Source organism: Apteryx rowi, unplaced genomic scaffold (genome assembly GCF_003343035.1).
Source record: "Apteryx rowi isolate R43461 unplaced genomic scaffold, aptRow1 scaffold_18, whole genome shotgun sequence".
Lineage (NCBI taxonomy): Eukaryota > Metazoa > Chordata > Aves > Apterygiformes > Apterygidae > Apteryx > Apteryx rowi.
Window position 1 is genome coordinate 2,726,729 of NW_020448085.1, and position 12,465 is coordinate 2,739,193.

General features: G+C 40.3%; 1 protein-coding gene across 1 annotated transcript in view; it reads left to right on the plus strand.

The window, feature by feature from the left end:
* Nucleotides 1-12,465, plus strand: part of SLIT3 (slit guidance ligand 3) — a 515,694-nt gene that overhangs the window by 449,277 nt on the left and 53,952 nt on the right. The window contains exon 29 of the mRNA XM_026061340.1: nt 7,927-8,024. Within this exon, the coding sequence (XP_025917125.1) occupies nt 7,927-8,024 (98 nt within the window). The remainder of the gene's footprint in view (nt 1-7,926; nt 8,025-12,465) is intronic.

Sequence of the window (12,465 nt, forward strand, 5' to 3'; positions counted from 1 at the left end):
ACATTAATGACATATCTTTTGTCCCTGATTAAAAGCCCAAAAGACCATTGAGGCCCAAAGTGCTTCTGTAAGGAGAGTTTTAGAAGGACAATAAGGATTTACATACTAATGAGTATAATTGAAAAATAAACTTCAGAAGTCCGCTGAGAATTAAATTTCATACTGATAGGAGTAGAACCAGAGTTTTTAAGAAATAATATGATGAATCCTTGCACTTTGACTTTGACAGACATATTCTTGATTACTAGCTACTGAGGTAATGGAAGGTATATTATACCCTGGAGGATCATAAATCTTTCTGATTTAAATAAAATGAGGCTTAAGAGAGCAGAGTTCACCTAATTTACTGTAAATTGACAATTGTGATTTATTAACAAGGACAAGGAAGTCACTAAGAAGTGCTGCTGCCATGCCCAATTATTGTTTAATCAGGTGCCAGATGAAGCTAGATTGGCATGGAAGATAACTATACAGTGTTGAAGATGGTGGGATATCGATATCTATTCGCTGTATTTTTATTCCAGACACTAACACCATGAAAGTTTTCAGAGAGAGTTAAATCAGCCAGATGGGGGCAGCAACAAAAACGACATTGATATATCTTCTTTTCATAATCTACTTTCTGCGTTATTTAGCAAGTAGTATTTCTCACAGTGCTTGTGAGCAGTAGTGGGCAGATCTTTTGTTGTGTTGTTGTGTCAATGTAAATATGGCTGTGTAAGCAAAAATACTGAACTAAAAGAAGAAAACAGAATTGTCCGGGTAAATTCAAATTCATTTTAAAGCTTTTTTCAAAACTAGGAATGGACTAGAATGAGTTCCTTTTTATGTTAAATCAGTTGGTTCATAAACAGCAATCCTTGGGGAGTGCATTTTTATTACCCCATTGGGACAGATGACTAAAGAGTAGTAGTTAATTCATAACCACTATGAGTACCCTAACCAAGAGGCAGCCACAGCATGGATGCCTGTAGCAAGGTCTGCTTTAAGGAGGAGGAGTCACAGCCTTTTGCAAACAACAGATGATCGAAATCTGTCTGCTTCCACCTGGCAATCTAAAAGCAATCTGATCCAAAATTACTGGGATATTATCCATGCCTTGCCAAATAATTTGTATATATGCCTAAGCAGATGGATCCAACATGTACCCTGCCAACTCTTGTAGCTGACCTTGCCAATGAGCGTCATCTGCATCTTTTCCAGATTAAGGCTTTAGCCATTACCTTCTTGGCCAAAAACAGCATAAACAAGGAAATAGTATCACCTGGGTCTGTGGAAGAGGAAACAAAGATCTGAGTGACTTCAGTTATGTGAAGTGTTCTCAGACTACTGTATATACATGTCAGCGTGTGAGCTGTCTGCATATGTCTTGATATCAGTGTGATCAGTTAGGAGATCTGTCTCAAATGGTTCTGCTGGTAAAATGAGAGTAGACTAGTTCTCCGTGCTGTATTTCTAAGCCCTTGCAGCCGAATAATTTGGATTAATTTTATTTTAAAACTAGTTTAATTCTGCACTCAGTTTGCAACATCTCCAGTTACTTGATCTCTTCCCTTCATGCAGCTGAGTGGCTATGTTTGCAGTGATTGCTTTCTAAGTTGTCCATCAAAGTCCTTCATGTTGTAACTAGGATAACAAGATGGCATGCTAGCTTTTAGAACTTGCTTTAAGATTTGCAGTATACCCAAAACTTTTCCTTTTAACAATTTCAGTATAGCAAATCTTTTTTTTTTTCTTTATAATGAAAGGCTCCGAAATACAAAACTGTGAACAGAACTTAATGAGAGAATTTTTCCTACCAAACTCATAATTGGGTGTATTGGCGGTGTAACTGGATTCATGCCGTCATATTGCCTTGGTTAACTATACAAAATTCTTCTCGATTCTCCTTTGTATTTATGGCTTGTAAATGTATTTATTATAGGGAAACTGCTGAATACTTCATTCTTATTTCCTAGCTTAGTTTTCTTGTGAAATTGAGATTTATGTGGTCAAATTTTGTTTGTGTGAGACATATCTTTCCCTTCCTGTCCTGAGAATATTTGAATTTACTATCCAGTTTTGAGCATTTATGACAGGGGGATAAAGGTTTCAAATGAAGGAAGAAGACACTGTTAAAGATGCCGTTAGGTAAAAGACTGTAGCAATCAGTTTATCCCTTATTAGGTAGCTGAATGCCATAACTTCAGGGAAACCTTTGATCATAGTTTTCCTTTTACTAAGCATCACAGAAGCAAAACTGAAGTCAAAAATCTGTTCAAGAGCTTAAATTGAATTCTCTGTCAGTGCTGGGTGTCCATGTCTTCTGTTATTTCTGGATGTATTTTCCCCTCTCTTCTCCTCTCCTCTCATCCCATCTCATTCTTTTTCCTGGAGCACCAGGAATCATGTTTTGTTTAYGCACCAAATTTTGCCCCTTGCTCTGATATGAGACCTTTGCAGGTCTGAATGTGTGTCAAGCAATCAGTGTATAGCAGAAGATCTCAGAAAACTGTGTTCAGTAAAACTGGGGTCCTCCCAAGCTCTGTGGAAACAGAGCAAAGCTATACATAGATAGTGACTATGAGTGTCCTTTTTTTTTTCTTCTTATTTTCACAGCATGAGAAGGCTAAATTATTAAAGCTGACAGGTATTTTAAATATGAATAGCATTCCTGAATGCGCACACTCGTAGAACACAGTGTACATTTCAGTTTATCCATTTGTGAATTTTCCCTCAAGCTTTTCATGGAGTAGAAGATTTACTTAGTCTTTTCCTGTGTAGTAATGACTGTTTTTATTATGTGCTGTCCAGGACACCTATAGGACAAGTGTACTGACGTTTGTGAGACCAAGAGTTGGGATATGTTACTTTCACTACTGGGAACATGAAGGACTAGGTTTGCAATACGGTATCTTTGTAGCTAGTAATTTTACCCACTGATTTCTCAAAAAGCTTCAGCTGTCTTTAGAACATGATAATTAAAGTGTTTATGAAAAATTCCTAGATCTTTATTTAAATTCTCTATCAACTATATTTGTCTTGGTCTAGTATTTTCACTAAATACATGGTCACCATCTGTTCTCTACATATACCATCTAAATAAAATTTATTATGAACATATTGTGTATTGTTAACAACTTGAATAAACTTTGGTATTTTTTCTTCTTTAGTTCACTTTCCAGCCTGCTTTAAAACATTTTGGTCGTTGAACAAGGCTCTAATTAGCTGGAAAGAGGTCTCCCTATTTACACACCATTGAAGCCTGGTAGGCTGCTGCCAGCCTGCAAGTATCTTCATCACTAGAGAGACTGTGTTTCTGCTGCAGCCAGTGATCAAGGTTTTCCATAGTCCGGTGGCAGAGTTACGTGCCACAGGTTGTGATCTGTGCTGCTGCTTTCAGAGGGAGGTGAAGGATCACATGCAGATGGATGGAGCTTAACCTCCATCACGAGATCCTGGATGAAGCTTTCAGTGTCCGCAAACAAAATTGTCATTTATTTATTAAAAATCATTTCAGTGGTTGAAGTAGTATCAAAGTGAATGTGTGTGTTGTAATTGTATTATCCTTTGCTTTTCCTCCTGAAGTCCATATTAGTTTTTGCTACTTGTTCTTGGGCTTTTTATTAATCATGATGTAATGTTTTCCAGTACTGGATACACGCAGAGGCCAGAATTTGGCACTGCAGTAGTGAGTAACAGCTTGCATATACACTAATGCACAGTGTGGTTAATTAGTGTTGAGCCTGAAACGAAGAACTGACACTTTCTAAGCATGGTGGCCTAGACTTTGTTCTCATTCACTGAAATAGCAAATTTGAGCAGCTCAGCTAAATCCAAACCAGCTGAGGTACTTCAGATTTAAAAAGGCAGCTGGAGGCTGAACATACGTGTGTTCTGACTAGTTGCAGAAATTTTGTCTCAACACCTAATCCTTTCCTCTCCTACAGAAAATGAGGGAAATTATATAAAAGTGTTTTGGATCTGATGCTTTCCTATCAGACTAGACAAGAATTTATTACAGCTTTAAGACCCTCTAAAAATAATATATTACACACAGAGGGACCTTCGTCCTCTTTCTGTGAATTGCTGAGACAGTCGTGTCTTCTTGCCTGTCCTTGAAACAGAGCCCGCCCCTCTTTTCCTGATTCCAGCTTCATTAAAAGGCTCTTTAGTCTTGAAACAAATATACAATATTCTCCTCTGTAAGAATAGTTACTTCCAGGGAATGTAATTCAAAGAGTTTTTCCCAGCTCCCAGAAATTAATTTTACTGATGCTTGACAGTTAAAGTAATTCTATTTTCCCACTAAGAACAGTCTTACTGGATATTGCGAGTACAGAATTGCATTATTCATTTGAAAGATGTTTCTAGAATGTCTTTAGGCTGTCTTTAGACAGTCCTATACAGAAATAAAGTAGCCTTGCTTTGCTGTGGATTTATTAGTACCAATATTTTCAGCAGCTTCCTTTCTTTCAGCACTCTTTGTTTTTCATAGTCTTCGGTGATACCGAAATGGCACTCGGATCTCTGTGTGCTACTGATAAAATCAACTTGGAGAAGGTAATCCTCAGGGAAAAGGTTAGGTGGTGTTTTCCCATTTATTACAATGAGTAAACTGAGTCAGAGAGACTCTAATTTTCCTAAAGCCACATAGCAACTTAGTGTTATAATTAACAGTCTGGTGCAGCAGCACATACTATGCAGTTTCCATGGTGCCTGAGGCCTTGAGAAGCCAATAATTCAGGCATGTGCAGGAAAGAAATGAGAACGGAGGCTAAGTCATGAGGAATTTCATGTGCCAATGTGCAGGACTGAAAATGCCTTGCTCTCATTTTACCATTTATCTTTATTAAAATTTTACAAGAACATTCAAGATAATCTGAATAATTACAGTAGAGGTGATGAAGCTATTTTACATGCTGTTCCACTGTGATAAAAACCTTCAGGAAAAACAGATGCTACAGTTTCTGCTTTGTGTCTTGCTGTGCTTGGCTACAAAGGGTTAATGTTTGAATGATACAAGGTTGTAGAGTTCATATGAAACAGAAGAAGTAATTGATGTTAGTGAATTATCTATAAAATAGTCAGTTTTTCAGGGATACAGGATTTGCGATCTGAGAAATATAAAAATTGGCATCTTCCAGCTCCACTAGGATAACATGGTAAGCACACAGGATTCGCAACACAGATGGACAAAACGCAGGCAACGTTGCGGAGGGGTGGCAGCAGATTAGTGCTAATGCTGCGTGGCTCGCATCCGGGAAGGGCTGCGGACCGCATGGTGCCAAAATAAAAACTGCGTGAGCTTCCCTCTGCACTTCCCAGTTCTTCCCTGAAACATTTGGGGGCTCGGGATTTCAAATGGAGAAGGACAGGCTGTTTGGCAAACGCAGTAGGGATGAAGCAGACGCTGTCTATGCCAGGTCTCGGGCAGAGCCATAGCGTGCCGCCTGCGCGGCGTGGCGGGGAGGGAGTTCACAGCGAGCTGCCAGGGTGGCCAGCTCTTTCTGTTGTTGGCTGGAACCGTTCCTCTTCTCATCCAGCCAAGGAAAAGTATGTCCCTGTTTTCTCCTACTTGCCCAAGTACTAAAAGGCAAAGCTTCTGCTCTCTTTGGGGACTTCTGGAGCAGTGGTGTGGTTGATACGGGCCTCAAGAAATACGGTTTTGTCTCTCATTTCTGTAACTGAGCCTCTCTGGGGTGTTGGACCAACATGTAGTTACTGTGTCTCTGTTCTTCTCCCAGTATGATGGCAGCAGGGATTACCTGACGCAGTACTGGAGAAGATTTCACTAGTATTTGGGGGACTGAACCCCCTGGCATCTACAGGGGAGGGCCTAGCACCATGGGTGGACAGACCAGTTTAAATGAACTCTCTAGAACAGCTCACAATTACAAGCTGGTTGTTTTTTTTGAATGCCTTAATTAGACTTAATGAGGCTGCACCAATTTCAAGATGAGCACTCTTGAGACAAATTAAGGTGATTATTTATATAGTTCTCAAAGCATGAATGAAGCTTGAGCTATCACAGGAACGGCACAGTCCCTGAAACATGGTCCCTGTCCTTCTGGCTTGCCACTTTCAGGCTGGGCATGTAGTTGGAAATATGTCTACCTATGAAGACCCCTTTTAGCGGGAGCTGAGCATGAATTTTTTTCTGATTAATGCAGGATGTAACAGAGAGAGAGGAAGCGATGCACAGGAGTTAGAAAGACGCGACTAGCCTATTCATTCTTGCCTGAGACAGGTCAGCAAGACTTCCCAAGCAGATATGCAGCCATAGCCAAACTGCTCACACCTACCATGGTGTGGTTCTCATGAGAGATTTGCTCCCTTATAGTGGGCGCAACCATGTAGTCTTGGTTCAGAGGGCAGCCAAGTTCTTTTTAAACAAAGGTGAGGAACATTTGCCTCATTGAGAGCCAAATAAGCTTTTCAAACAGCTTTGACATAAGAACACGAGAGATGCCATCCTGGGTCAGACCCATAGTGCCTTTACCTTGGCACTCTGTCTCTAATGGTGGCAACAGCAAATCTCTGCTTTTTTGGGAGGATATACAGGTCTGGCACTCCTCTCTGGTTCTCCCAGCACCCACCATCATCCAACCAGGGATGCTGATATCTGCCTACTCCCTTTCATATCTGGTTTGGGCCTGTTGTCCATGAATTAGTCTAATTGCTTTTATACTATCTGATTTCACAACGTCTTGTAGCAACAAATCCCAGAAGCTCATTACCCACTTTTGAAAAAGTACTTTTTTATCCATATTAAGCCAATCCCCTAATAATGTCAGTGAGTGTCCCCTAGTTCTAGTACTGAGGGATTTGGTAAATACCAGTCCTGCATTTGACCCTCCATGATTTTGTAAACCTCAATCATATCCCCCCACCATCAGGTTTCTTTTCTCCAAACTAGAGAGTCCCAGTGTTTGTAGTATCTTCTTCTAAAGTAGTTGTTCCATCTCCTTGAACATTCTGGTTGTCCTTCTCTGTGCCTTTTCCAACTCCACTATATCCAGCTTGAGACAAGGTGGTCATTGTCAGGTATCTTCCAATTACAGTGTTAGGATTCTGGAAATCCATTCTTAATTCCAGTGTAATATTGTATCTTGAGTGAGAACAGTGAAGTCTCAAAGCTAGATGGAAAATCAACCAACAGGAATGCTCTTATGTAGACTATATGGCTGAAGTACAAAGACACTCCCTTCCTACAACGTGGCAATGATAAAAAGATAAGAGTATAGAAATGTTTGTTTGAGTGTCCCACACTCCAGTGCATCACACCAGGTATCTAATGTCTGAAAAGGCTGGGAGCCATTGCAAATCTGGTGGAGAAAGGAATGTCTTCTGATGAGCACCATAAGCAAGGAAAACTCTGGCAGTGGCAGGGTAACTGGGACTGTTCCAGTACCTTCGGGGTCTAGGGACTCTGTACTGCACCTTAGTGGTGTTCAATRCTAACACATAAAAGTTACAGCTGTTATGAAATGGTGTCATGGGCTGGCATCTGCCCTCTTTGTTTAGAGATTATTGCAAACAGATATATTATTGTTATTTTTCTGAAGTATCATATGAATAATCATTTTTAAATCGAAGCCAAAAATCCCAGCAACCCTGACTGAACTAACGTATCGCCTGAGATATTCTCGTCTTTAATTGCAGTCGTGTTTCAGCTTTGCAGTAGATGAGCTGGCAGAGGGCCATGAGGGCCTCTTGAACTTCTTGTGATTGCACAGGTCTCTTGAGTATTGTCGGACTTTCACGTGTCTTTATTCCACAGTGAACGTATCTGTTGGTCAGTGAAGAACATGAGGTGATGTAACGGGTCCGAAGACCACAACCCTCCTGTAAATGGTGCCACACGCAGGGCTGAGCGAGGAAGAGACATTGATTCAGATGACAGGAGTCTTACTAATCTTGTTTCTTTTGAATTTTCCCAAATAGGGTCGAGACTGCAGTGTGCCCATTAATTCTTGCATTCAAAATCCATGTCAGAATGGAGGGACCTGCCACCTCACCGAGGCAAATAAAGATGGATTCAGGTAGTAACACAAAGTTCATTTAAAACAGGATGATAAAATAAGTGTGTTTCTACTTTGTATTAATGAAATCTAATGGCTACTTTATAAAAGCTGCTGCATGTGACAATAATTTTTTTGTCTGGCAAATAGAAATCTGGTTTCTTTGGTGACATAGTTTCCTCTGAAACAGGCATCCTTATTTTCTCATAATGGGATGTACTCTCAGAGCTATTTTGAGCTGTCTCCCTGATCTGCTTTGTGTTATCTGTATGCTAATTTTCCTTGGGGCATCTCAAAATCACATATACTCTTTTTTGTATTTGTAAAATGAGCATCTGTTGCTTGACAACCAGATGCAAAATGTTTTTATACTGAAGAATCTTGTAGACAAACAGGCTTTAAAGAAACCTTTAAAAAACATGGAGAGACTGCCACATATTGGGCATAATGCCTGCAAGAGAATAACCTTTACAGCTAGACATTATGGCCTTCACTTATCCTGTATAAATAAGGTGCAACATAGAGGGGGAAACTCCAAGAGAAGTCCAGAAATTTTCGTGAGGTAACTAGGGAAATTTGTGTCACTAAAGGCACTGCTTTTCAGGTAAGAAAATAAAAGATTGAGGCTTTGGCCACTTAATGTCATTAAAATTGCTAGATTTTTTATTTTTTAGAATAGTTGCTGAAATTTGCATATATTTGGTCCTCAGTATTTATGCTATTTCTTGCATGAAATACTTGCAAAATTATTTTGTGCTGTTGTTTCAACTGCATATATGAAATCCTCACTTCTAAAGTATTTATGCATTACTCATGCTGCCTGCTTTGTCTCATCCTATATATAGCTTCATATCAATGACAGCTGGAGTGCGACACAGAATTGCAAGGTTTATAAATGGTGTAAGCAGGGAGGCAAACCAGTACATTTTTTCAGTTCGGTTCCAGTTTGGTTTCAGCTGTGACTAAGACTGTTCCAGCTGAGGTTAACTGTTTGCTAGCCAGATCGGCATACCCACATCCATTTGTGGCAGAAAATAGAATTTCTTCAAATTAGAAAGGGCCAAGTGAAAGCTTGGGTGATTGATAGGGCTTCGGCTGCAGCAGGGGGTGAGCCCCCCGTCCTGCTCCCCTGCCAAAGCTTGGACACCTGTTGTATTTCCAGAAAAGCGTTGTGGCTTCTCTTTAGCTGCCCCAGTCAGTCTCCAGGACGCAGATGCGTCAGTCATGCTGGTGCGTTGCGGTGGGAGACACGAGAAGGCTCCACTGGCCGTAGCAAGTGCAGGTGGTCGTGGTGTTTGGCAGGACCCCTCTCGATTTTAGTGACACCACTACTCTGCACCAGTGACCAAAAATTCCTCCTCTTGACTCAGGTGCTGACAAGCCCAACAGAACATTTGGTTCAGGTTCAGTTTCTGRTCAAGAAAAATAATGGCCTGAAGTGGTCTTCAGGTTGGTTTCCCTTTGGTCACTCTCATGTTTGAATTGCTTCGGCCAGCTTGGGCCAGAGCAGAATTGTAATATAAAGTATGTTATCTGCTTTATCTTATAGTATGTTGAATTGCATAGACCTTCTCTTAGAGCTCACTGCAGAAGCACTGATTGAACATACCGTTAGAATATCTATTTTCTGTCACTCAGTACTCACAAAATCCACTGAAAGTTAAAAAATGTGCTAGTAAAACATTTTATAATACCCATAATAGTGGAATGACAAGCTTCAGTTTGTATTTTGGATCAGGGTTTTGCTTCAGGGTTTTGTTTTGTTCTGTGGTATAAAAAAAAAAAAGTTTTAAATTACTTGAAACGAAAGCTACTTCTGCATTTTTCTTTTGAAGACATTTACATTTTCAGGGTTTTTGCTTCAGTTCAGAATGAACATAGTTTTTGAAATCCTTCACAACACTTCAGTGGTGATTTTGTTGCTTAATAACATTTTGAGGCTTTTTAGGGAAGATTTCTGCTTTTATAGCTATTTACATAGTTTCAGCTGGTCTAAGAAAAGATGCAAACAACTATATCTCATCAAAAATCTTGCTTTGATAAAATTGAATGTTCATCCTATGCACTGCTCTAGTCTTCTTGCTCCCCATTCTTCTAGTATAGTCAGCCCACTAAGGCGTCCTGGCCCCAGCTGCTCTGGAGAACACGTGCTACAAGAGCGGGTGGCTTTAGCATATCTTTACGCGTAGAGWAATGTGGAATGGGGATGGAATAGGTCATGAAGGAAGATAAAGAAACGTTCTGAGATTATTTTTGTTTTGAGGGAAATCTCTCCAGTGGGTGGCAGCAGTCAGAGTTACRTGCACGTAAATTGTGTGCATCAAAATGGGAAGACGTTGCCTTAGATTATATGCTATGAGGAAGTGAATGTCAAAAACATTTTCATGAGAGGCCTCCTTGGATTTTTTCTGTTGTGTGGCCTGTAAAAGAAATTATATCTTCTGTATATTCTCTTCCCTAGGGAAATATATTCATACACAAAATCTGCTGCCAGACTTGTCAAATCTTTACTCTTGTAAAAAGGAAACTTAAGCCAAAGCTTTCTCTCTGTGAAATGCCAAGCAGTTTAACTCAAGTTTCTGTAACCTTCAAAAAGAAAATTACCTTTTAAATAACGCGAAGGTGGTGATGTCCACCAGGCAGAGACAGGAAATGCGCAGTTGTGGCGGAGAGCCTGCGGCGGGCACCCCGCCGTGCCCGGGCCCTGTGGCAGGCTCGGAGCCACAGTGATGGAGCTCCTCGGGTTCATGGTAGCAGCAGGGCCTGGTGGGGCGGCTGGGGGGCAGGAGTCACCTCGAGTCCTTCCAGCCTTCTCTGCACATTTTGTTCTTGTGCTTTGTTTATTCTGAATCACTTTCGCAGTCTCTTGTTTTAAGTAGGGACTTCTCCCGTATCAAGCGATGGTTGCGTGGCACCATGTGGCTCAGCAGATGAGGAACATGAAGTTCTTCCCCTGCTTTAAATCGCTTGTTCTAATCTAATCTGTCTGCTGTGACAAAAGATTGCCAAAAAAAGGCAGAGATTTTTGAGACTGATAAAACAAGATGGTCACTCAGACACGTGCTGGTCATTTAGCATGCCCTAAGTGAGACTGACGATGGAGGCAGAGCTGTCGGCTCTGCTTCAGTTAGTTCCCGGCAAGCCCACAGTCTCTGCTAGCGCACAGAGTCAGAACACCAAGGCTCTGCATTATTTTCACTTTTCTCTATACAAAAAGAACTCCATTGTCCAGAGCCCTTTGTTCAGGGCTTTCCACAAACTTTAGGTTCCCTCACAAATGTAAAAACCTGGAATGGATTAACTCCTGAGTGTTAATTCTGACTAGTTCAAGGAGAAGCGGTACACTTGCAGGCCACTCAGTTGGCATGTGGGTGCAGACAGTTCCTTTACCAAAAAAACATAATATTCTTGAAAGAATTTATCATGTCTATTCAAAAGTTGATTTTTTAAAAACAAAACACAGTGTGTGTATGCCTGTTTTAATACACAAATCCTAAACTAAAAACAATTTTGGTACAGTAAACTTAGACAGTTGTTAGTACGTAGCAGCTCCAAAATGTTGCTCCAGAAATACTGTCACTAAGTTCTGTGCTTCATTGCACCTTCACAAACATAATGATGGTTGGGGATTTTAGTTCTTTATTTTTAGGAAAACACAACACTTGCACAAAATCCCTAAACTGGAGGAATGGGGAATTTGGACCTATATGTGGTTTAGATCACAGTAGCTTAGAAAATACTTCTTTCYTGCATGGATCCATTGTTTCCAAGGTCCCCATGAAATGCTGTCTCACACTGCCTCTCTATTTAGTCAGTACAGACTTTTCATCATTGTCTCTGGAACTAATTTTCTCTCTTGGTCAGCTGGAACCCGAGTTTGATGACCTTCCAGTCACTCTGCAAACTTCATTTTTCTTCTAAGCTTTTTCTGGGAAAATACATACAAACAGTCCCAAACTGCAATTCTTTCAACATGTGGTTCAATCCAGGTCCCGAATTGTATGTTTTATTATTTAATTTCAGCCCTCATATTTGGCACATTTGAATGCAAATCAAAATAAAGAATGATATGTAAGTATTAATGTAAAGACTCCTTATAATACATAGGGACCAGTAGCCAAATGTCATTAATTATGCTGACATTTCTTTCAGTATGAAATGTGTCCTAATACTGAGCAATTGTATGCTGACAATCCCATATGTGCTGTTACTATTGGTAACTCTACTGACTTGAACTGTTCCCGTGATAGTATTTAATAAAGTTGTTTTTAATTGCATGCACCCAAGCTTTCCCAGTCCTTTTGTGGCAAGAAAGCCGTGTTAGATACACGCAAAAATAACTAGCACAAAGCCACTCTTGTTGCTTTTCTTTAAATGGAGAAAAAAATCTGCACTCCCAAACTGAGACCTTGGATGCCAAGTTGCAGCCTGGAGCATAATTTTATGGMTGAGTTATAAACCC